Below are 26,176 nucleotides of genomic sequence, written 5' to 3'. Positions count from 1 at the left end.
CCGCTGGGGCATCTGTTGCCCTTGTCACTTTAACTAATGTTCAGGTGGGCACAGATATGTTTTCCTATTCAAGCTCACACACTGGCAAATGTTATTCCTGGTCACACGTTGTTGACTCATTCCTCTTTAAAATCCTGCTGAACCCATCGGCAATGCTGTACATCAGGTGGGCAGTAGTCAGCATCAATTTCCCCTGTTATCTATGTAGCAAACAGAAGAGCAGGGAGGAGAGGAGGGGGTGATACTGTAAATAAGTAAGAAGCATTGCTGGATCCACGCAACTGGAAATGGAAATGCATTAAACTGTTTCGATCAACTGTTGAAGCCATAGCTCAATGTCAGTGCTCTTTGCTGGTGCCCTGCCCCCTCTGAAACATAAGCTTGGATATTAACTTCTCCGTTAAAAGCACTCTTGAGACATGCTCTTGGCATGGAGATGTTTCTGTAAAGTGGCTAGGACTGGGCTTTTGGCTCCTGAGAGCTCCCTGCAGCTCTCCCTGCCTATGTGAAGGGAGTCTAAGAGAAATGAGACTGTCTGTGGCCAGAGCTGACCCATACCTGTGACTGAGCTGGCTTATCTGTCTTGCTGCTTGGTCATGTGAGCTAGAGTATTGAACCATCTGCTAAGAATTTTAGACTTGACTGGTTTCATTCTGAGTGTATTTATTAATAGTGACTGTTATAATTTTTTTTATTATTATTATTATTTTCATCAGTGAAGTTCATGCTGACACCCTCCTCCAAGTTGAGGAGCATAGTTCAGGAGCTAACCTGGGGGCAGAAGGTGATTTTTCTACCCTTCCAGTGGCTGTGACTTTCCTGCCCTTCCATTCATGCTTCAGTATTGCTGTTCTACATGCTACAGGTCTTGCTCCCAAGAGAGGGAAACCTCAGGCTCTCTTACCAACCAGAGCTCTGGGATGTTCTGGTTCGTTTTAGACTACCAGAAGCTTAAGAATGAACTGATGTTCTGGCGAAGGTGTGTCTGTATTCAAAGCCACAGGAAAACAGTGCCTTCTGCAAGTTCAGTGTTTGCAGACCTGGAGACCTTCACTAGCAAAAAGAAGAAAATCATTTGTAGTCGTGGGCATGACCTCGAACCACCAGCCTGAACAAAGCCTGACCTGGTTGTTAGGTTCCACTTTGATGGCAATCCTCCCTGTTTATCCCCTAATTTGTTGTTCAGAGGTTTGTGTAACTAAACTGAAAGTATACATGTTATTTCTGTGTTTCTATCAATACACAGAAACCCCCTGCTTCCCTCGTTAAGAGCAGAGAGTTTTGTTCCTGATAGTCAACACACTTTCCACTTGTACTATTGTGTCTGGGATTAAGTTGCTTAGAGCTTGTGTTTGTGCACATAGCCCTGTCCTCAGTGATACGGTGTTCACTCTGCTTCCCCATGCCTGGGCTGCTAACAACTAATTAGAGTTGTCAGTCTAAGGACAGGCTGAAGGAGGAATCAGTTTTACTCTGCGTGGCTGTAAACCTAAATGGCCACGGTTCAGAGCACAGTAACAACCACAGAGGCTTAGCTGGCCTCAGATTTGTTTTAACAATTACCATCTATTGGGCCTGGCAGACAAAGGCTGTGACAGCACTTGCATCAGTTTCAGATTGGGTCTTAAGAGGTGTTATACCAAATGTAGCTGAAAAGAGGATGGCTCCTGTTTGTCTAGGACTTGTTGGCCCTACCCTCCTGCCAGCCTCGTGGCATTGAGGGGCAGGTAATCTGACAGGCTAAGGATGCTTAGCTAAAACCTTTTTTGTGACCACCTTTATGTTTGTGGAACAAAGCCCCAGGACTCCCAGTGCTGCTTTTTTGTAGCATTAGGTGTATGCAGCTTTGAAGGAAAATGTCTTTCATAGGATAAAGCGGTTGTATGAAATTTGGCTGGCCTGAATTTTTCCCCTTAGTGTGTAGCAGTTCAGCCTTGCTCTGCAGGACCCTGGTCTCTTCTCTGCTTGCTGCCTTGTGGGGAAGGTTCCCATGTGCTACCACTCACAGAGATTTTCTTGGGAAGTCTCCCTTGCACCCTGAGAGCTTTTCTGATTTACCTCTTTGACTGAAATTGGTCTGACGGAGCATGTCTGCATGCTGTGGTGGCCAGGAGATATAGGAGACTTGAGACATAAAGCAAAAGGCCCAGATGGCAGGGAGAATTCACTGAGGCAGTGGAGCCTGGGGAGCAGATTTTGCAAAGCTGGCGTGTTCAATCTGTGGCACCACATGTCAGATGCAAAGTACCAGGAGGCCTCCTTGCTGTGCCCTGGGTAAATGACTGTGAAACAGGAGAGGATGATACCCAAATACGTGCATCAGAAAGGTGGGAGCCCTCCTTAAAGAGGGGACCTGGGTCTGCTACGTGAGACTGCAGCCTGACTGCACTGCTGTTCAGCCTTTGTGCAGCTCATTGCTCATCTCTAAACACCTCTGCGGTTGTAATGATAGGCTGAATAAAAGCTTGTGTGAGAGCTCCTCGCCTAGAGAGATGAATTTGTTTGTTCAGAAGAGAACTGGTTTAAATCAGCTAATCCATTTCTCGGATATTGTTGGGAGAAACAAATACACTTTCCATAAGCTGCCATTATCCCACTTTTTGGCCAGATTCTGCAGGAGGAGCAACTGAATTTTATCAAGAGAGAGAGAGACGTCCAAGCTACACAGTTTTGTGGAAAGAAGAGACAAGAGCTGTACAGACACAGTGGATGGCAGACAGTCTTGGTTGTCTCTGGACAATTGCTCACCTGCCGTGGCCCTTTCAGGGCTGAACACCACGTCTCGTACTGTTCTTATTCAGACACTTCTTTTAAGGTTTTCCTGCCATGGCAGCTATTTTCCCTGTAGGACCTAGCTATATATCACCTTTTTGGGATGAAAAACCAACTCCAGAGTCCTCTCAATCACTTTGTGCTGTGCATATTTGGATCTTGCCCAAACACGTCCTTGTCTTTAAGCCACAGGAGCATACTGCTCCCAAAGTACTGTCAGACACTTTCCCAGTGCTTCCCATCCTGCTGTTCTGAAGAAACCACTTTGGTTTTGAGCCCTGTTGTTGTTGTCTGGGTTTAGGCTGTAGGTGAAACCACCTGTATCAAAGACCTCCAAACTGCACTGAGACAACCTGGCTGGAGGGAGAAGTTATCCTGGCTCTGCTTCTGTTTGCATGGGGATGTGACATGGGTTTCTCTCTAACATACATGGTGAGTACTTCTGCCATGCACTTACCTTCAGTCAGCAGGTTAGAGAAGATGAGCTTGGCACAACAGCTGTTGCCAAACTTTCTCTCTTGGTCTGCACAACACCAGTGCGTGTCCAGGGGATGTGAGAACTGGGCCAAAGCAGAGCTGTGGATCCGGGAGCAGGGGGCAGCGGGATATTCTCTGACAGAGGTGATGGACAGGACTGGGATCTGAGTTTGTGGGGAATGTGTTAGGAAGAGGAGAAGATGGTACATGCTTGTGTGTAGTGGGTATATTTGAAAGAGAAAACACTGGTGATAGGAGAGCTAAGAGAGTGGGAAGGTTTGTATGTATGGTCTAGCAAAAGAGAGCACTGCAGCTGACACTGTAGATTTGGGAAGGCATGTGCTATATGCGGTAACACTGGCATCAGAAGCCATGGGGCGATGGAGGGAGTTAGAAAACTGCTGTAAGCTCTCATATTTTAAGGCTGGGGTCACAGGACAGGAAAGGAGGGAATGCCCTGTCTCTATCAAATTCTGCCTCTCAGTGACCAGGACACGAGCATGTTGAGTGCCCAGCTGTGGGGAGAGAGATGCCACAGAACAGAACTCACTAGGGGAACCAGGAAGACACCAAGCAGACAAAAGAGCAATTAATTCTCTCATGATAACTCTTAGCCTCTGCACAAGAGCCTGAGGCACAGAGAAGCGAAAACAGCTGTCCACACCTTCAGGGGAGCATAGGACATCAGACCTGACACAGGACCTGTGCCAGGGGAGCAGAGGCTCTTTTCCCCTGGCCTCTTTCCCAGAGAGCACGATGTGGTGCCATGTTATTGTGCTTGTGTCTTTGCTTTTCTCCCATGATTTTTGGGCCATAAACCATGACAAGCAGCACCTATAAGGGTGCAGGAGTAGGCTCCCTTGCTATTCCTCACCTATTCCCTGCACCCTGGTACTAGAGCAGAGCTATTTTCTCCTGTCCCACTGGAGGACTGTGGCAGGCATGTGGAGGCAATGCACAGAATAGTGATACCACTTTTGAGGAGGGGACTTACGCAGGGAAGACCCAGAGTCACTTCTGATATGAACAGAAGCCCTAGTAGGAAACTGAGCATCCTGGTGGGTTGTGACCATCCTGACTCCAGGCTCTGAAACAGCACCAATTACATTCACTCATATAGGGAAATGGTTTGAATGTGAATTAAATTTCAGAGGTGCTCAGGTTCTCTACATCCCAGCAGGTCTTTCTGCTGCCAGTTCTGTGCTGGGACACTGTACTGGGAGGCTGAGGGTTCAGTTTTTAGGAAGGGCATAGGGGCCTTTTGGAGCTGTCTGTGGGAAAACAACTGTTCAGTTACTAGTTTGTGCTTTTCCACTTGGGCCAGTCTCTGAGAAAGAAACTGGTTTTTCCTTGAATCCAGGAAACTGTTTTCTCAATGAGTGGAGATCGCATTTCCAACATGCATCCCTCTAACCCTATTTCACTTCATATAGATCCTGATTTCCATTCCTCTTTGCTTCTCTATTGCAAACAAAAATAAGCATGTGTGTGCACACACTCCTATCTTGTCTCAGCTTTTGCTGCTGATTCGAATTTAATTGGCCTCCAGGACTTGAGGTAAAAACACTTGGTTTTCTTTGATGAACCTGAAACACCATCATTGGTCCCAGGAATTGACAGACATGCTTAAATTTCCTAGTTGTATGCAGACCTGTTGCATTTTGTATGATTTTGAAGTCCTGGTTTCTACGGTCGTGTGTGATCTCAGGAAACCATGGAAATTTTTCATTACTGTTGACTGGGAGGAAGCTGACTTCTGAGACTGTTTGCTTGTTTGCCAAGCTGCAAGGGCATGAATGGGATGTAGAAAAGACAGAAAATGGCTCCATTTCTGTGGCGAAGAAACACCTGGGATAAATCCCTGCTGGCTAAAGAAAGAATGGCAACTGAAGGTCATTCCAGATGACCCTTTGTAGGCTCTTGATCTGTTGTGACCTTCTCTCACATCTATGAAACAAGTGCTGTAAATTCCATCTGTCACAAATATGCTACATCACTAGGCTCAGCTCAGCCAAGCATTTGATGAGAGGAATTGTTTGGAGTGCCAAAACTAACAGAGGTTCCCGACAGTGGCTGTGATTGAGGTCAAGGGAACAATAAATAAAAGTGGCATTTGCACTGAACAGGGATTTTCCTTACCAAGTGCTGATTGCAAAGAGATATTTTACTGTCCTAATCATACGCTAGAATACAGTAGCTAATAACTTAATGCAATATAGATCAGCTTAATAGTGCTGGGTCTGCTGGGATTTTCTGAGCAGTTCATAGCTTATGCATAATACAGACCCTTTATCCAACATTCTGGTATGCTGTAAAATGGGGAACTGGGGCTTGAGGGAAAGGGAGCAGCCCTCCATCTAAGGTAGTTTGCTGGAAAGAGAATAATGGATCCAAAGGGATGAGAAGATGGTGGACATTGGCTGGGTCAGAGGATAACAGAGCAACACTCCAAGTAGGTTTTGTGGCTTGGGGATTTTTCTCTTCCCTTTGGACTTGTAATGAGGCCTTACAAAAGTCCAAGTTTATGCATGGAAATGGTCAGGTTTTCATTCTGATTAGCTTTCTAGGAACCAACTCACATGTATAAATGAAAAGATGCAAATAAAACTACCTACAGGTTCCTACAGGAGGAAAAATGGTTGGACTTTGTGGTGTGGGTTTTTTTTAAACCATGTGGGGAAGCTTATGTGCTCCAGTCCGCCTACCCAAAATCCTGGGACTCCATCATCCTGATCAATATGAGAAAGTAAAAGCTCTTTGGATCTCTTTCTAACAATTTTGTGCTCTTTGTCTAGACAGGAGAGTTACTTATATGCCAAGCATATTCTCTTTTACTAGTGGAGCTGAGGAGCAAGGTGAGTTTACCTTTGTGGATCTAAACTTGGATTATTTGTACATTTTCAGCATCTACTCACAGACTGAAGTGACAGAGAATTCAGTGTATGCCTCAGTAAGTTGTTCCAGCATTTTTTTTTATTCTCATAGTTCAGTTGTCATGTGACTTAATCTAAGCCTGTCTCATTTCAGTTTCCAACTACAAGCTCTGTTTATGCCTTTGTCTTCTTGCATAAAGAGCTATTTGTTATCAGCAGTCTCTTCCTTGTGTAGTCTCAGACACCAGAACGAGTAATCTCTTAGTCTTTTTCCAGTATGCAATCCAGAAAGAGTCTCTTTAGCCATTCACCACAAGGCATGTTTTCCAGCCCTTGATTCATTTTTATAGCCCTCTTACATTTTTTTTCAACATCATTCTGGCAGCGTGGTCACCCGTATTAAACAGAATTTCAAAAACAATCTCACTGATGTAGATGCAGAGGTGATGCCCATCTCACAATATATTTAGTAAGCTTTGGCTTAATCATCCAAGAATTTGGGCATCTTTGGACTACAGAGTCAAGCTGAAAGCTGATGTTCACTGTGTTACATCGACTCGGGTTCCTCTTGGAGTTATCTCTTTCCTAGCAAGAGTGATGCAGTCTTTCCTCAACAGTTTTCTTTCTAGACCTTTACATTATCCAAGATAAATTGAATGCAGTTACCATAAGCCCATTCCATCAAGCAAACCAAGTTGTTCTGTGTGAGGTATCTCTCTAGTATATTGTTTACTGCTGCATATTTTGTCCTCTACAGATGTTGGTATCTTATCCTGACATAGGCACTTAAGGATGCTGCCTTTGTGTGGGAGGGAAGGAAGCAAAGAGCAAGCCACATCTCAGAGCTATGCCAAAGTCTGCGCCCAGTCACCCCAGCTACAAATGGATGTAAGGTCATTCAGACACCAAAGATGGTTGTGTGTGATGTTGGCTACACAGCCTGAATGGGGGACTTTATCACTGATATGCTTTAGCTATGCCAACCTGCTGGCTGGATCATCGACCTTGATAAAGATGTGAAATAGCATCAGATTAAGAGGTTCATATGAGATCTCACTAGTAAGGCCTTCGTAGAGAAGGTCTTCCCTCTCACTAGAGAGATCTCAGTGGTGCGTGCACCCATTTAAAATTTCTTTTTGAGCTCTTTCAGGTAATGTGTTTTTAATCTGCTTAACGTGGGCTGCATTTGAATAGTATTACATCTTCAATTAGTCTGTCATGTGGAAGCAAGCCAGAATCCTTCCAATGCCTGAGGATGTTATGACAAGATAGTTGCTTTTCTTGTTGCTTTCTCAAACACTACCCAGTTTGTCTGCCAAGGACCCATAAAACTATATTAATCGTCATTCATTTTGTAACTTGTAAAGTTGCATCCCACATTCATCTTCCATGAGGTTTTTTTTCTGGACTCAATGAGGAATAAAAAGGTTTACTGCTGCTTGTTTTGAGGTCTCCTCTGCTTACATTGACCCAATTGGTTCATGTTTGTACTCCCATAGGCAATACATGCATGGAGAGTACAGAATAATTTTATCTCCTCTGGTGTTTACAGGATGCTATCACAAACTTCCCCTCAAAGACCTTGCTAGATGAAGTTTTCCCCCATCTTTTCCTACCTTCTATAGCATTTTTAAAATTTTTATGATCTGTTATTAGACTGTTATTATGCCATTTTTGCACTGATCAATTCAGATCAGGGTACACCGATCCAGCTTGAGTCTTACAAACAGGACATAGAGAAGTCTGTCTTCCATCATCTCTGAATTTTATCACAGATTTACCCACAAATATTCCCAGATTTAAGTCCACAGAGGTTCTTTCCAGAGCTGTACTCAGAATTATATCTTCTCCTTTCCCACCACAGTGGGAGGTCTCAGCAAACATTGCTGAAACTTGTTTAAAATGTCCTTTTCACCTGGGGTATCTGATTCTGGGCGGTGTTATTATCTATCACGGAGAGACTGGCAGGAGCAGGATGCCACATTACAGTGTGTGCTACCAGCGCCCCTTGGGCTGATAATTGCTGATGGATTGAGTCAGGCCAGGGTCCACTTCCTGATCTTCATGCAATGGCTAAGAATGAGGGAGGTAACAGCCTTACTTTTTCTGCCCCAGAAGAGTCAGGAATGTGAACAGAAACTTTATGGGACCAGCTTCGGGCATTTATCTGTTGGACTAAAATCCAGGCATCAGGAGAAGTGGAGTGTGTACTTCCAAACTTGTCCTGCATATCACCTTTGCTGCAGCTGAAGTCTTACTCAGTCAACATGAAAAAGTGTCTCTGTGAGACAGGCATGTGCCCACATTACAGGGGTACTGCTCCTCCAAATGGTTCCTGTAATGCTGGCCCGGTTTGAGGTCAGCCTCAGAAGCAGCCTGGAAAATCGAATGTCAGAGCAGATTTATCCAGTGAGTGGGACTGTTAATAAATTTCCCCCTCCTGGTCCAAGTCCAGAGGAGATGGGACAGAGCTGATAGCCAGATGGGAAGGTCAGGGGAGCAGGCTGCTGTCCTTGAATGATTGCCAGTTCTGTCACTGGCCTCCTTCCTGTGCCCTCTGCTGCAGAGGAGGCTCCAAGCCCCAGAAAGTGATTTCTGGGAGCCCACAACACCTGTGGCTGTCAGAAGTGACAGTGCTCTTCCTAATACAGGGAAAGACAAGAGCTGCACGGCTGCATCTGCTTCAGCAATGAGGCCGGTGTGCTGCTGCTTCTCTGGAAACACGGTGGCAATGGAGAGAGAAGACATGAGGTTCCCAATGGGGGAGAAATTCCTCCATGGCTCGAGTCCATGCCCTTCTCTGAGATGAGTGATATCATCCAGGCCTGAAGAAATGGGACTGCCAAATCCTCTGCTGTCTCCATAGGCCATTAGGAGTTTGGGGAATAAGGGGTAGGGAGGTGATTCTCTGTAAGCAGTAATCCACTGAAGATACATTAATGAAAACCTATGACAGATAGAGCGTTTTTTTCATAATTAATTAATAGAGGAGGAGTTGGACACAGGCACTTGTAAAATTCACATATTTTAAATGCATACAGGTAACAGTGTGAAGGATGGAGGGGGAAGACAGGACTTTGAGATGGCACAGATTGTGGCTATTTGGCAGCTAGCTTTTTCAAGCCAGTCACTATTCTGAAAGACCTCAGCCATTTCATCTCATGAACTGCCTGAACCTATCCTCATTTTTCCATCCTTCACCCATGATTGATTTGATCTACCTTGATTCATCTGAAGATGATGATGACAATGATGAAGAGGTAACCATCCAGAGAGTGACAGCAAAAATGCTTACAGTAAAAAATGTTCTTGCCTCTCCTTTCTCTATGCCACATATACTGATCCTGTGTTTTTAAACTGCATGCATTTCTTAAGTTCCTGTATGCACCACCCGCCTTGTTACATTAATTCTTATGGGAAAAACTGCTTCAATATCTGTTGACCTCAGCTGCTTCATCTATGAGACTGAACGTTTGCTATAAATCTTTTAGTTTGAGCATCCTTCCAGCCTCTTTCTGAACAGTTACGTTTTCATTGTCGTCATCTTCCTTGGATGAATCAAGATCAATCAAGGGTGAAGGATGGAAAAATGGGGTAATGATGACAGTTAGCGGAGCAGGATATTAAACGACTGGCAGCAGAACTCTGAGGCAGTGGATAGAGTGATGGAGAACTGGATGTTGCTCTGTGCTGAATTCTTCCTCCTTGGTCCAAATTCCCTACTAGGCCTTAAGAAGAGGTTGAGGAAGAGCCTGGTTTGTATGGGGAAGCTTGTCCTCTTTCTACTCTGTAGATAAGTGGAGAACCACTATATTAGCTCTTCCTGGTCTGGCTTTGCCCCATGCATCCTTTTTGCTTGCTAGTACAGACAAAGAATTGAAAGTAAACAGAGTAAGGAGTGCTGGTTAATACTTGATTATCTTAATTGCCTTGGATGCCCCTCCTTCCCCTACCAGGCTCTTTCTGGCTTGGGTCTCTCACCTTTCCAGCTCTGATCCCATTATTAAAGCAGGTCTGATTTTTTTAATCGACATTTTTGTATTTGGCTGTGCTTGCCTCTTGCTTTGGTTGCCTGTTTGGAAAGCAGCTGTGGAGGGATCATCTAGTGCTCCCAATTTAGCTTTCAAACTGAAAACAGAAGGTGAGGTAATGCTGTAGCCCAGCTGTGAGAAGAAGACTCTGACTGCCTATGGCCCTGACAATCAGTGCATTTCCAAAGCAGGGACTCTTCCCCATTTTGACAGGATTGCAGTTCTCAGAGGCACTTTGCCCTGCAACCTCCCTGCTCTTTCAGTTCTTTTATTAAAAGGGTCTAAACATATGGAGGCAATTGAATTGCTCAGGCAGCTGGTGACTGAATAGGAGCCTGTTGCTACTGGATTGCTGCTTGGAGTCAGCAGTCACCTCTGCCTGGTAGCTCCTCTGGTTGTGAGTGAGATCCTCCACAGGAGACTAGGGGAAATTCAGTCAGTTCCTTGTAGGTGGCAGCTGCATACTCTGAACATGAGCCCTAGCAGTGACACTAATTGGATGCTGCCTGGAGTCCAAAGATTTATCACTATATTTGCTATGGGGAAGTGCAGGCTGGTGTCTGTTTTCCTTCCTAGGGTAGCTCCGTTGTGGCATGAAGCAGTTCAAACACAGGAGGTGTCTCCCGTCCAAGAGCAGGACATTCTGTCCCAGTTTCAGATGCGTGTTATGACTCAGCTTACCGATGAACTCATTAAACAAGGCACTGAAAGTTCATGGTGATTTTAACTGGCCCCTTCTGTGCAGGTGTTGCACAAGCATTTACGTTGGTCTGCATTCATCCCACCTAGCAGAGATGTGAGGGCTGGGATCACCTTAAGCTTTCTGTGCAGGCACAGGAGGGAGGGATGTAATGCCAGCTAGGGATTCCTACCATCCAAATGGTCCTCTGGAGATGTCCATCTCAGTGGCTTTGGAGGGAGGTGACATTCCTAACTTGGGTGCCTCAATGAAGAGCCTGAATTTAGATGGAATAAATTTGGGCTTTAAAGTCTTGTTTCAGCTAGCTCCATATTTGTTGTCAAACCTGGGGGGATAATCTGTCCTTTCGCAGTTGTTCCTCCTCAGGAATGTGGAGGGCCTCTTCTAGGACAAAGAACATCACAGATCGTCTGTTTTCCCTCTATTTTCCTTTCTTTACACTGTGGATGGAAGCACAGGGAATGCATCTGCTGTAATGGGCCAAGCAGCTCTGTTTCTGCTCACAAGGTTGCAAACGGTACTTGTTGATCTCTGCCCCATTATAGGTCCCTGTGCCCTGCTTGTTTCTGCCAGGCACAGGAGGAGAGTCAGAACTGCAGATTCAGGTTTCTCTTTTATTTCTCCTTTGCCGGACTTTTTGCGTGTGATTCCTCTGGCATTTAAAACTCTAGGACAGTGTTACTGCCCAGAGAAAACAAAATCTGAATTGGAACTAAAGTTGTGCCTCTGCCACCTGAAGAGCAGAGAGAGAAAAGGGAATTGTAAAGATAGAGATATACATACACATACACACATACAAAACATCATCTTGTCAAGGACTTTAGAAGAGAACTAAGAATTCTCTCCTCCTAGTATTTGTTGAGTTTGGGGGCTACTGGGGATAGGACAGAGCTGATTACTAGGACATAAAACCACACCTATGGGGAGGACTTGCAGTAGACTTAAACTGCAGCAAGGGAATTGGATTAGATGGAAATAAAAACTAGTGATAAACTCTGAAGAAAGAGGAAAGATGTGGATTCTCTGTTTTGAAAGAAGAATCTCATTTTGTTCTTTTTTTGTGGGTTGATTTTTTTTTTCTTTTCCTTAGTTTGCACTGGCAATGAGTTGCTTTATTCCCAGAACTACCCAGCTGAGTAGCTCACCTATGAATTATTGAGTAGTAAGATAACTGGTTCTCTGCCAAAAGTTAATGCATATAGGATGCTTTTGGGGAAAGAGTATCATTGGCTGACTGTTAGTGAATGTTTGGATCTAAACTATTTATATGCTATTGGGAGCAGCATGTCACTGCTAGCCCAATTTGTTAAACAGAAGTATGTAGTAACAGATGCATGGGTATGAGCTGACATCTTGTTATCTTCTAGAAGACAGAGGCAGAACCTGAGCAGAGAGTTGGTGGTCTGATAATGCTACACATGGGAGGGCTCTCCTTTTGTAGGTGGGCAGGAGAATCCCAGATCCACCCTAGCTGTTATCCTGCTTCACCATGCTATAACTAGCAAAACTGGCCATAAGTTAGAGACAATATCTTCATGTTAGTCTGTGACAAAAAAATAATCTAGATTTGGGTTATGACATTGGTCTGGCAGTAATTGAAGGTATTAGCTCTGAAATGCCTACTCTCTTGCCCTCTTTATTTCTCTTGTGCATAACTTTGCTAATTGGGTGGTATGTGTGTGGGAGGAGGATTATCAGCATGCATTTCACATACAAATGTGTATGTGTCTTCTGTACATACACCATCTCTTTTCCCACTTATCTTTTTCAATTAGGGGAGTGTACTGTTTTGAAATCAGGCACTTAAGGTAAGTGAGGCATGGGAATGAGGTGGCTTTACACTGCAGGAGAATACTTGTCTTTGTAGTGTTTTGTTAGCATGAATTAATTGGGCAGTGAGTCTGAGTAGAGTTCCAGCATATCTAGGACAGATCTTTTTTGAGGAGGCATATCTGTGAGGCAGAAGGTCTGGAAATTCCGACCCAGGATGGACTTTCTTCAAAGCACTGTGTAAAGTGAGCTAGGGGGTCTCATGTATTAATCAGCACAGCTCATCATGCAGAAGAGGAAATCCTTTAGTAAATCCCTCTTTATTAAAACAAGGTGAAGACTGGTTGAGCTAATTGGCTTGGAAAGTTCAGAGAAGAGGAAAGCAGCAAAGCTGGTAGTGAATACATTTCATTCTCTCTTCTTTTAAAAGCAGTCAACTAGCACAGAACTAAGCCTTCTCTGCTCTGAGCCCTGCTTCTCCAGTCCCTGCACCCACTTATCTAGCGGAAAATGTACTTGAACAAATTTGTTTTGTTTGAAATAACAATACTTGCAACTTGGCTTTCAAGCCCTTCACAAAAAATACACGTTTTATCTCTTTATACATGGGAAGACTGAAGTGCAAAAGCAAAAGGCCTAGAAGATGAAAGAAAGAGATTCTGACTTTTAGCTGAAATAGGTTGAGCAAGCCTTCCTGCATCTCCCCTCTTCTAACTACTCAATTATATCATCTCTCAGAAACAAGCAAATGAGACTGGACTTGTAAATATTAGTTGGATATTTGTCTCCACATGGAAGACTGCTGGTGCCTCATGTGTGTTCTTGGGCTGTGGGTGCTGTTGCAGAGAACAAAATTCCTCAGCTGTGATTTCCCAGCCTTGTGACAATAAAACAGCTTCCCACTTGCTTGGGTAGGGAGCTCTGGTCTCTCCTGGAGCTGAAACCATGGCGTTTTCTACCTGCTGTGAAAGCAGGGGTGCAGTATCTTTGATGACTGTGACATCTTCATTACCCTAGATGATGGGACCAGGGGCTGGATAAGGAAGGCACCCTTTGCTGGGATCACTTTGGTTGCCTAGAGAAGATTAGGGAAGACTGCATCTGGTATGACTGTAGAGTGGTACCTATCAGAATTTAAATGGATGCTGGATGGGGTCATATAGGTCTCATATGGCCCTAATAGCAGCCTGTGCTGATTTGCTTTCCAGAGAGGGAATTACTGCCTGCTGTCATTAGCCACTTTGGATAATGAAACACAGCTAATAACTGTAACTAACTATGAAGTGCAGTCTTTCATACCAGGTTATCTGTGTGTCCTTTGAAATGTTGATCCAGCGAGTGAGTGGTCAATTAGCTCTCACAGGTGGGATAAGGTGAAGACTACAAGCAGGACTTCTGTTGCCACTGTGATTGCATGGCTAAGCTTGGAGGGAGTCATCAGCAGAGTGGGATGAGAACTGAGCAGAAAATAAAGCTCTCTCTAATCTAGCAAGGCTTGCTATTTTCATCACTTGTGTTACGTGTTGCACTTTCTAGATTTAAATAAAAATGTAAATGATGACTGACTCTGGAGGGTAGAGTAGAGGGTGTATTTCACAGGGGAGGAAGCCTGAGCTAAGGACTGAAGAGTGGGTCAGGATATAGGACTCCTGTGCTGCTTCTGTCTGATGCTGCTGGTTCGTGTGACCTCAGGCTGGCCATCTTTCTGCTTGTGCCTCTTTTTTGCCTGGACATTGCTGCGCCACAGTGCTCCTCACAGCAGAGAAAGTGTGGGAAGTAAATCCCTGTAGAAAAATGAGAGTGCAGCAGGCCATGGCAGCTGCATAGACCTGGTACAACATGGGCAGCTGACCACCTACAGAGACGGTTGTTGTCAGCTGCTGGTCAGGGTGGTTACAGGGGAGAAAGAGCTGCCTGTGAGTCAGAAAGCAGGTTATGAGTGAGCTCCTCAGCTCTGACAGCCCCTTCAAAATGAACCAGCATTTGGGAATTGACAAGGATATGCTATTCACAGTTCTCAAGCTACAGTGGGAAAGCAGACTTTGCATGTGTACTGCACAGTAGTGTGGTACTGCGGTGTTTAGGATTTTTCAACCTTCTCAATCCTTGCCTGAGCTCTTAATGCAAGGTCTGTTCACTCAGTGTTCCCCTGTTCTGCACATAATGGTTTGTGTTTAAGCTTGTCACTGATTTCTGTGCATCAGTCCAATATGAGCTTTTTGTGGCCTTTCATCCATATCAGATTGAGCAGCCTCATGACAACATCCCCGTTTTTTAAAGTGAAAAAGAATTTTTTCACTTTTTTTTTTTTTTTTTCCCTTTATTTACCCCACAAGTGAAAAACTTTCCATAGTGCATCACTGCCATCCTGGAATGCTCTGACTTCATCGCTGGTGAAAGAAGCATCTCTGCCTTCTGGAGGCATCTGAATTTGATGGGAACTTGCAACAATCAGACAGCATTGCAGGGATCACTGAGTATCCCTTCTTGAGCCGAGCCCAAGCAGGACAGGACAGTAACAGTGCAAAGAGACTGTGGTCTCTCCTGCAAGCATTTTGGCTCTTGTAAGGAAGTAAGTACATGTCTCCCTTCCTCAAGGCTAAAATAAAAACAGGCTTAAAACAAATACAGACTTGACCACAGCTCAACAGCCAGTGCACTTCTCACCCATCTAGCAGGACAAGCATTTCAATCCTGGTTATTTCCAGTGAAAGCAAGAAAATAAGAGGTTATTGAGGCACTAAGCAATACCCCTTGACACTTGACATTTCTCTGTTGTACTTCCCTCACTCTTGCCCTTCATTGTTGTGAAAACTGTGCTAGCTTAGCAACCCTTCAGTGCAGAGCATCTGCTCTGGCTCACAGCAAGGGAGCTTGCCTACAGCCTGGCTTTGCTTTAGGGTGCCTGGCACGCTGGAGTAGGTTGCTTGTGTTCAGCTGATTTGATCTGCTCCTAACGAGCTAATTCTGCTGCAAAGGCAGGCTGCCCTGGCTTGTGTTTTACAGCAGCCGCATTTCAACAAGGTTGCTGGAGAAGCCTTGCTCTTTCAATGTTGCCTAGAACGGTAATGCACTGCCCTCTTCATCCCTTTTGGCACTCCTCCTGCCAGCTAGCTCTTCTAGAGTTAAGCTGTGTGCTGAGAGAAAACAGTAATTGTCTATATTTGTTTACTGTGTTTCTTACTAGGGGATCCCAAAGCCCTGTATATGCAGAGAGGTTTTTTACCTCTTCCTTGAAGCGTAGCAACCTGCTGTGAGCAACACGGCTGCTGCTTAAAAGAGCACTTCAGCTGCATGCACTGGAGTTCAGTGGAGATACAGGAAGGCATTTGAGGAGCCTCTGGACAAGGACCCACCTTTGGAACTGGACTAAAAACTGGGGTTGATACCCTAGCTCCCCAAAGAGAACCATAGCAGCTTAGTGAGCTAGAATAGCCAGATAACTGCTGCCTTATAGTCAGCAGGGATGCTGCTTCCCTGTGGGTATTGGAGGCACTTGGAAAATCATCACTTCCTGCAGCTCCCTAAAGGTGTCTGTGCAGGAGTCATGTTCGAGGTCTCTGCTCCAAGACAGTCACCATCTCAGGTGTACTGGAACTGTTCAGTTCCCAGTTGTTGTGGGTCAGAGAACCGGTTCATTTAAACAAGCTTTCTTCTGCATTTAAGCCAGGGATGAGAAAAGGCTGTGTTCTTATCTGCTAGGATTTGCAGACTGATTCCCTGCCTTGGTGGTGGGTCTCCCACACTTCTTCAAGTGTACAACTTGAAGAAGTGTGGGCTCCCCAGTAGGCATTGGAGACCAGAGCTGATGTCTGACTCTGTAATTGCTGTTGACCTTTCTTTGCTTTCATTATCCACTGGCAGCCTTCAGGAATAGCAGCCCCTTGCCATAGTACTGCATCCTTTGCAGTGATGGGATGATCTGCTTCAGCTCTTTCTCCAGAAAACCCGGGGACTCCAGGACTACATGCAAAGTTAATGCTCATTGGGTGTTTCCTAGTGCCAGAGACAAGAGGAGAAAATGTAATCAGTTTTTATTGTATAGGCACTTTCACACATTTCTTCGCAAGGTGATAACATAGGCCCAGAGCCTGTCCCAGTGCAAATCAAGTTAAATCCCATTTCCCACTGAAGAAGATTAAATATCTTCTACATCCTTGGCTGCCCTGCTGTTCCTGTGACCTAAGGAAGCATCTGGACTGTCCCAGCCCTGCTCCTTTGTGACCCTTTATCAGTCCCAGTGAGGCCCAGGGGGGCAGTTTCCTTGCAGCATGTGTCCTTGTAGGGGGCACTTTGTCCAATTTCAGACTTTTTCTCTTCCTCTGTTCCAGCTCTGTGCACAGGCACCGCTTGGTGCAGTGAGGGAAGCTGCTCTCCCACCCCTCTCTCTCCCCTCATGAGATAGATTGCTTTGAGTACATCTGGAGCTGCTGTGCCTCTTTTTTTTTTTTTTTAGCCTTGCTTTCTCTGTTGTGTGGTGTGTTTTTTTTTTTCCTACATCACCAGCTGGCCTTGATTATAATGTGAGACCCCACCAGGTTCAATTAAGAAGCAGATGTGACCCAAGAAATGGGATAGCAGAGGGATGGAGATGACACATTTGTGGCACTAGGTCTAATCAAACAACTTCTCACATTATTCTCACTGTGAGGTGGGAGACATGTGAGCCAAAGGCAAGTCGGTGCTTGGAGCACCTGCAGAGACACATTGCTAGCAAAGCCATCTGTAACGAGCTGACCATGCCACTCAGCATGGCAACGTGAGCTCAGTCAAGGGCTGCTTTTAATCCACTTAAATGCAGCAAAGGGACCAGAGGCTGAGAGTTGAGAATGGGTACCTAGAAAACAATCAGTCACTGTCAAACAAGGGCTGCCAGGTGGAGAGGATCCTTGTACTCTGCGTACCCACAGATGCATCTGTGTCCCTAGGAGGGGGGACACTCTGCATGCAGACCTGTGGGGTGGTGCAATAACCACCTTCATCTGTGGTGTAGATGGAGATGTTGCTAGTGTTACATAGCTGTACATGGGTCTTGCTGGCATCAGGCTATGGTAGGGGAGAGACTGGTGCGCTGGAGCCATCTGGGTACGGCTGTGTTCAGGACAGCAGGGATGCTGTGTGACCTGTGGCTCCTGGTGGAGCTGTGTCTGTGGCGCTGCAGATGCTGTGTGTGGCAGGTTTTGGGGCTTGGCTATGCGTAGCAGCTCTGCAGACCTTTAGAGGAGGGAGGTGCTTTGTAGATCTGTAGTGCACAGAAGTTGTCTGTGGAAGAGCAGGTGCTTTGAACCTGAAGAAGGTGAGTTGTGATTGTGCTGGAGCTGCTTTAAATCTGTTCTCTCTCTTCTACATTTGGGCAAACAGCTGATTTGTGTTCAGGAAGCTTTTCTCATTTTAGAGGGAGAGCTTCTGGTTATTCCCATGCTGTAGTGTTTTAATTAAGAGTTTACTGCAAGTGAAATGTGTCCATCAGATGGCTGTGGAGATTGAAGTCCTCTACCATTGCATTAAATAAGGGGTAGCCCAAGAAATACCAATCCAGACTTTCTCCTTGTTCTGCCCCAACCATGCCCAAATCATGAGGTTCGTGTACATTTTTACAAGTGCTAAAGAACAAGACTTAGTAGCCTCTCTTTGCTAAGGAGATGGCCACACATCACCATTCTTACACTACTGGCAGAGAAGCTGACATGGAGACACGTGGCTCGCCTCCCAGTGTGGGGGAATTTTTTCCAGAGATAACAGTAGGCCCCAGAATCCCTGTAGCCAGTCCCTGGTGTGTTATACTGATGTATTTGGGTGAGGCCCCCTAACACCCCTTCAGGTCTGTGCTCTGTGGGGACAGCCAGTGCATATCCTTCCATCTGAATATGGCGTCTCTGATAACCTTATTGGACATTGACCAGAAGAACATGAATGTGACTGCTTGGGAGCATACCTGCCTGCTCAGGGAGTGCAGTTTATGCTGGCTATGAGGACTATGGTTATTCTGATTACGATCTGAGGATTGAATCCAAGCTGTGGCGCTCAGCTGCTGGAGTTGCACTTCTCACATGAAAGAGCAGGGTTTGGTAGCTCCTCCAAGCAGTGTCTTCACGGTAGGATGAGTACTTGCTAAAGGTCACCCCTACCTAATAAATGGAAAGGAGGTGGGAGGTGGCCCCAGCTTAGTCAGAAAGGCGTGTCAGATGACTATTGCTGCTTTTGGTTTGATGAAGCCTGGCTCGTGCTAGAAAATAAATATCCTCTTGGAAACTGTAAGTGCTTGTCTCCTCAGAGCAAGTCCAGGGTGACCGTGTTGAGTGAGACGGCTATTCCCTGACGGCATCCCTGTCTGTTGCTCTGTTCGGTCTCCAGTCCCCCCCGTGGTGGAGCCAGCCTTCCAGGACGTGCGCCAGGGTGTGGGGCGCAGTGTTACCCTGCGCTGCACCATGCTGAAGGGCAGCCCCATGAAGGTGGCCACCTCCGTCTGGCGCTTCAATGGGACACTTCTGGCACAGCCCCTGACAGAGCAGCAGGACTACTCGGAGCTGAAGGTGGACAGCGTCAGCCGGGAGACCAGCGGTAGCTATGAGTGCAGCATTTCCAATGACGTTGGGGTCTCCACTTGCCTCTTCCAGGTGTCTGGTAAGTCGCAGAGTGCACATTGGAGCGAGCTGTTGGATGTGGTCATGGAGGTGGGAAGCTTGATCCCCATAAACTGGTACTAGTACAGGCAACCTCTCCTGCCTCCTCTGTGCACAGCGCTTTGTTCAGAAGGGATGACTTTCCATAAGCTGACAGGGAGATCTGCCTCCATCATTCAGGCAGTCCTTCAAGTCTGGGATGGACCTGGAGCAGTTAGTGCCAGCCACTGGTACATTTTATCAGTGTTTGACCACTTGCCTGAAAGACACAGGAGGCTGCCATCAGCTTTCAAGCTTGGACAACCTGTATCATTAGATAAGTATTAACCAAGGGAGGGTGAAAGGCTCTCTACATCCCCCAAACAGGTTCCAAACCATCTAATTTCCCCTTCAGAAACTGTATTATGTATTCCTGTACCTTCCCTCTGTCTTCTGTCTGTCCGTGTCTCACAATGCCTGCTAGGACAAACGTGAGCTGGTAATGGGCACTACTACTCAGTGGATTTGTGGCTCACAGTCTTCTGTGAATCCAGCAGGCACTGTAATGGGACTCCTCTCCAGCACCTGCAGCTGCAAAGAGGGATGGCAGAGTTACAGCATGTAAAACCACACATCTGACCTAACCTCTCCAGCTGGTCATTAAATCTTCTTTTCCCATGACCCCTGAATTGACTTGTGCACCAGTTTCTAGAAAATCTCTCCAATGAAGTTGCCTTAATACGCAGTAAATTCAGCCAAAATACTAGGTTTTCAGTCCAGGGCCAATTTATAATACTTTTCAAGTCAGGGCTGAACAAACGAGAATAAATAACATCCAGAGAGGCCTGGTTTTGAAGCAGATATTTCCCTGGGTTTGGAAAAGCTCAGGTATGCTCTAACTCTGAGGTGCTCTCAGAGATGGGGGAGACCAAACCACTTCTACTGTTTGGGTCCCTTTTTAGAACCTTGCTCTCACCCCTTGAGATTTCCTGGAATTTGTCTGGCAGTGGATTTTCTTGAGAGCTTTGGCCCTCTTTACCCTTTCTTCATATGCTTGCGACTCTCCTGTCACTAAGTGATGGTAAACCATATCCCACTATGAGCCACCACATCAAACTGTGTCCCTCACAAGCTTGGGAATGCTCCCAGGATCTGAATTTCTTGCTGGAAGTAGTAACAAATACATATTACCACCTGGTGTACCATGCTGTGTCCCATGACATAAGATCCCCTCAGCGGAAAGTGACATTCATCCCTAGAAAGCACTCATCAGGAACGCAGCAAGCATTTATTTTCCTGCATACCTTCTCCATTTCCAAGGCATTGGTATCTGATGGTGGCTTTTCAGTTCCAGATATCTCTGCCTGTGTCCTGGACAGTTACAAATCAATTAGAGCTTCTGAGCCTGTAGAGCAACCTGAAAAATAATCCAGTGGCTAGACTGCTGCGCTTGGGCTCAGGACTGCTGGAGTTTTAATTTCCATCAGCCACAGCCTTCCTGGGTGAGCAGGGGAAATGGCATCATCTCTTTTTGTTTCTGTTTCTTCTCTGTGAAAGTAGGACCATAAACCTTTCTATCTGATAGGGAGGCAGTGACTCATTTGTGACTGTGATGTGTTCAGAAGTACTGGAAACAGAGTACATAAATCTGACTAGGATGATATTAGTTTCTTCTATGGATGGGAGATTAGCTTTCTGAGATGTTTTGGAAGGATAGCGAGACATCCAACCCACTTCCCTTGAGTAAGTTATCTGGGCAGCACATACTGGTCACCACCACCTGCCCTCCCACTAGCTACAAGCACAGAAAAGCCCTGCAAGGTGAATAGCCTTCAGCTCTTCCCATCAGCTGTAAGCAAAAGACAAAACTTTCCAGCAATGGTAAAAGTTTCCAGAAAAGAAGTTCCAAAAGTATCTGATGTGCTGCATTTCTATTAGAAGGCTTTTTTTCTAGCTTCCGTTTCCATCTTGGAGTCAATTAATAAGGAATTAATATCAAGCGAGATGATGATTATCATCAGTTCTGAATTTATTTTGGAATCCATTATGAAGCTTGACTTCCACAGTCAATACAAGTTGAATAAGCAGCAATTAGTCTCTGAGGTGGTTCTGAACTTCTTACTTGTGCAAAAATTCAAGTCAATAAAAATAATAAGAAAAAAAGGTCTTGGAAACAAACATCAATATTATCCATCTGAGTTCATAAAAAATAAACATTGAATCCTTTCGAGCCTAATTATAACCACACAGAATGGCAGGGCCTGTGATTCAAGTGGAAAGGTGTAGCAGACTACCTGGAAAGATGGTGTTTATGCCTGTTCTGCTTTCCATCATCCATTGCTGCCCAGGCATCTTTCTGGTCTGTGCAGGTCCAGACTGGACCTGAGCCCAGAAAGGAGAGATTTGGTTCTGATCCAGCTCCTGCCTGGTCCAGGACAGGACTTGCCTAAAATTGGAGTGCACAGGGTGAAATGAAGGCAATTTCAAATAGGGCAGCCAGTTGTCGGTAAGACCTTGAGCTGCTTCTAGGCTCCGTGCGTTAGTCCACCAGCTGCTGAGCTGCATGGCAGTAGCCTTCGAATCCTATTTGGTAGTTCAGGACAACAGTGGCTGGGAAAATGATGGGAAATCCCTCCTTCTCTGACCCTTTTCAGTTTCTCTCTGGTATATCATTTCTCCTGTGTTTCCTTTCTTCCTGCTGCCCTCTGTTTTAAGGGGAGACGTGAGTTGAGAAAAGACATCTCTGCCCCTGCAAAAGCTCCTGCTGTTTTTACCCAGGCTGAGGTCAGCATCGCCTTTGCTGCGGAGTTGACTGTCATGTTACAAAGAGGCTGGAGCACTGTGTTGTCAAGGCAGGGGAGATGCAGAAGGAGCAAGGACTCCTTTTTAAGGCCATGATCCCTGTGTGATAAATAACACTTTTCCTATGACCTACTGGCCAAATGGTCGTTCCTCAGAGTTTGTTAGCAGGAGACTCTGTTAAGCAGCAGATGAAACAGGAGAAATGCCATTTTAAAGCTGAATCTGAACTACAAAGCAAGAGAGAAAAGATTAGAGCTGGTTCCAGCTGGAGAGCTGAAGTTGTTCCCACCTTCTCTGGTCTCAGTCATGCCCCACTGGTGTTGCAGGACTGCTAACCTTCCCAGTAGTTTAAGCTGTGAAAACAGTAGCAATTCACAGAAAATGATGGCACATCAGTGCAACACCAGCTGCAATTGTAAGGGTGTCCCTCATGTCAAAGGGAGCAGAGCTGTTCCACTCTCACCACACCTCTTTGTGATTTATGTTTCCCTTGATCCCACTCTTTTACTTTCCTCCCTCTTTTTTTTTCTTTTTTGTTTCCCTCCAGCAAAAGCTTACAGCCCAGAGTTTTACTATGATACTCCCAACCCCACCTTGAGCCAGAAGCAATCCAAGAATTACTCTTACGTCTTGCAGTGGACACAGAAGGAGCCCAATGCTGTGGATCCCATCCTCAAGTATCGCCTGGAAGTCCGGCAGGTAAGGTCTGCTCTTCTAGAGCCTCAGTGCGTGCCCTTGGGAAGAGAACCTCTCAGGAGGTAGTTACATCAATGTCTCCTTGCCAATTAAGAGCTAAAGGTGATGAAATTGCCGGATCCTGATGGTCTTGCACCTTCCCCACCAAATGGAAGAGACAGCACAAGTGCACAGCTCAGTGTTCATTTTTATGTCTGGTGTTGGGTATGATTGAGAGCTTTCAAAACCCTGCTGCCTCCCATCAGACTGTTCATGCTCAGTGTTTTGAATGGGGTTTTAATGTGAACAAAACCTCACAGTCATTAGTAGGTATTGTAGATTTTATAGGCCAAAGACTCAAACGAGTGGAATTCCGTCCTCCTCACTCATATGAAATAAAGGGAATAAGCTAAAGAGCTCTCCAGGCAGGAACTGCAGGAAAAATTCATTGGCTGTTTGCGTTGCAGAAGGGCTTTCATACTGTCACAGTAATGAAGCTATTTGGACTATATAAACTCTGCAGGGGAAGAGAAGTGGGTTTCAAGGTTTCTGAGTCTGAAGAGAAATCATACTGGGGCCAGGGGGGAGAGAACTGAGGGAAATCTCAAGAGATCACTGGTTGGAGAAGGTTAGGGAAAAAAGTCTGATGTTTTTAAAGAGCACATTAACCTAGCAGGATTGCCAGGTACTTTCATCCATGTTCAGCAAAGTGCCTGTGTTCAACATTTTTTAAAAATGGGAACACTTAAAATTGGTGGTTCTTGCCATTCAGTGGTAGCTTGGAAGCAAATGCATTTTGCAAGGAAAAGTTTGTTTACTGTAGATAGAAAACAAAATAATTAAAAAGATCCACATGTCTCTTTCCTCTAGTTCTGCACAGTAGGCTCCGGTTTTATGTCTCAGTTTGATTGTGAGCTCTCTGGGGTGGGACAGCCTTTGTTTGTTACTCAAACCATGTGGAGCACATTGTCAGTCCTTAATAATAATACAGGACACAGGGGAGCCTCTAATAATGAAGGCAGTTTGTCATAGTACCCCTTCCCTCTTAGCTGAGATTCGCTATTATCGGCACTGCAACTCAATGAACTAATTTGTGATTTTTATCCTTCTCCTGTGATGTTGAGGTTTTTTTCCTTTTGCACAGTGCCTGGAAGTAATCTTGGATCTGTTCCCCATTGAGCTCCTACTGAAAGGGATCAAGAAAAGGGAAAAATCACATTTCTGTTTTAAGTTATGGAATAAAGCTGAATGCCTGTGCAAATTTAACCCCCCCTGTTTTTGTTCATACCCCATCAGTTACTGCTGTTAATGTTTCTTTTGCAGCATTACCACATAGTTGTGACTATTGAGTGGTGTCTTTTAGAGGAACGTTATACTGTGGCCCTGCAGTAGCCATCTCATGTATGGGCAGACTCTTAGAAATGGCTACAGGTGTGATCATGGTGACCTGGGTCTGAATAAGGGAGGGCAGAGAGAGGAGGAAACAGGGGAGTTTTCCCACTTCTGTCAAGCACAAGTGGGAAACACTCTGGAAAAAGCTTTCATGGTACTACCTCCTCCGATGAAGGTGCTTGTATTTCATGATGAGGTCTGCCTCCATGTGCCATACTGAGGTCTCACTGAGCCCTTTTTCATTTCTTTGTCCCAGAGGATCGCATCCCCTCTCATCTCCAACTTGCCGCTCCTCAGAGCTGCCTCTGTGCCCCTGTCCTGCCTTCCTGGTGTTTTCCCAGTGATGTCCCACTTGGACTCCAAGCAGCTTTGCAACACCTCCTGACCTTTCACCCTTTCCCTTGTGCCATCACTCTCTTCCCTGTCCCACAGGCTTTACTGCTTAGTCGCACCTTCTTCTTTGTGCTGGGGCACCCGGGCTAAGCTTTATATCCTGCTGTTCCATCACTGGACCGCATAACATAGTGACATTACTGAATATAACTGTGAAAATTTCAAAAGCTTAAAAGCATTGCTGACTGGAGAGCTCTTAAGAAAGGGGATTTGTCCTCCTGAATGAGGAGCTGCTGTTTGTCTGTGCGCCCTCCTCACTGGATACGCTGGCTTCCAGGCACTAGCTGTGGTGGCATGAAAATCCTCCTAGAGAGCTAGGATTGAAGTGGAGTATTCTCCTCAGATAAAACAGGCCTTACATGTGGCCAGACGTGACTGATTTATTGCCAGCATCAAGCTGATGAAAGCTTACCCAGCCAGCCAGCCCACCTTCTCCTCCAGTCCTGGGAGCTCCTCAGCCTCAGTGGTCATGGCAGGTGCTCTTCAGCATCTTAAGGATGAATGTAGCAGCAGCAGCCTGCAGTCTTGGGGTGGTGAGGGGCTGTCTGGGGGGGGGATTAACTCTTGCTGTGCTGGAATCCAAAGGGCAACCAGCTGGGATGCCCACTGGTAAAATGGTTTGCTGGTTTTCATTTCACTCTCCCTGGTTTGCTTGAAGAGCTCTTGGCATATGTAATGTGAAGATCCCCAAGTAGCAGGATGCTTGCAAGGCACCTGGGAACCCTTGAATTAAATTTGCTTGCTGCAGCTGCTGAAAATGGGGCTGAGTGAGAGTAAAAGTGCTGCTTATTAATTGGCTGGTGCTGTGGCTCCTCCAACTCTTCCTGTTCAACAGCTTCTGAGAGCTGGTTGGGCATTCCTGGGGGGATTGCAAGCAGTCTGGGGGAATTTGGTTTCCAAAGCAATGCATGGGGGCTCCCAGCAAGATGGGCAGCTGCATTTCCACAGGAGCTGATTGTTCTCGACACTGTGGAGCAGGCTGAGTGGCGCAGCAGACGTACCAGTTCCAGTAGAATAAGAATTAACTCTCAATTAAAACCAAATAAACAGCCTGACAGCTTGGAGCTACTGACCCAGGCAAAGCGAATACAATAGCAATGTGGAGCAAGCTTCTTGTAAGCTTCTGTTATATGTCTCAGCAAATAAGTTGTTATTTCCCAGAGTGCATCGGTCAGGTCAGCTTAGGCAGTGGCCATTGTGGTGAGTGGCAATTCAGAGGGGAAAACATCCCCACTGAGGAATGGCAGGGCCTCAGACTTTTGTATTGATGGCTTGGGAGGTTTTTCCTTTCTTGCTCCAAGGCAACTAATCCAAATGCTGACCACCTTACTTCACCTTAGCCAGTGAACTTCATGAGCCCACAGCCTTGAGTGTTCTGGTTGTGGGCAGATGCCATGAGGCTTTTGGGCTATTTGTTTAGTCAGCTTTTTTTCTTCCATGTATTACAACATTACGACACTGAGGCACTGCACTCCAAGTGAAATGTTTTTCGTTGCTTGGGGATTCAAAGCAGCCTCCCCAAACCAGATCTTTGCTTAAAAAATAAAAAGCCTTTTAAGTTGCTTGTTTCTCTCTGTGTATTTTATCTCCTCCCAGAGCTCTGCTCTAACATTAAAGAGAAACGAAAAGCTATCTAATATTGCGAGCAGGTTGGATCCTGGAGGAAAGATCTGAGTTGGGCTGGTGGTT

General features: G+C 45.6%; 1 protein-coding gene across 2 annotated transcripts in view; it reads left to right on the top strand.

Moving 5' to 3' along the window:
- MDGA1 (MAM domain containing glycosylphosphatidylinositol anchor 1) overlaps positions 1 to 26,176 on the top strand; it is a 155,031-nt gene that overhangs the window by 81,237 nt on the left and 47,618 nt on the right. For both annotated transcript variants that reach the window (XR_012628244.1, XM_074863471.1), the window contains exons 9-10: positions 18,978 to 19,247; positions 22,575 to 22,726. Coding sequence is in view for 1 of the 2 variants with exons in the window: in XM_074863471.1 (XP_074719572.1) it covers positions 18,978 to 19,247; positions 22,575 to 22,726 (422 nt within the window). In the remaining variant the exon portion in view is untranslated. The remainder of the gene's footprint in view (positions 1 to 18,977; positions 19,248 to 22,574; positions 22,727 to 26,176) is intronic.

This window comes from Strix uralensis, chromosome 3 (assembly GCF_047716275.1).
Source record: "Strix uralensis isolate ZFMK-TIS-50842 chromosome 3, bStrUra1, whole genome shotgun sequence".
Taxonomy (NCBI): domain Eukaryota; kingdom Metazoa; phylum Chordata; class Aves; order Strigiformes; family Strigidae; genus Strix; species Strix uralensis.
The sequence above is the reverse complement of the archived record's forward strand: the minus strand, read 5'-3'. Positions and strand labels throughout refer to the sequence as shown.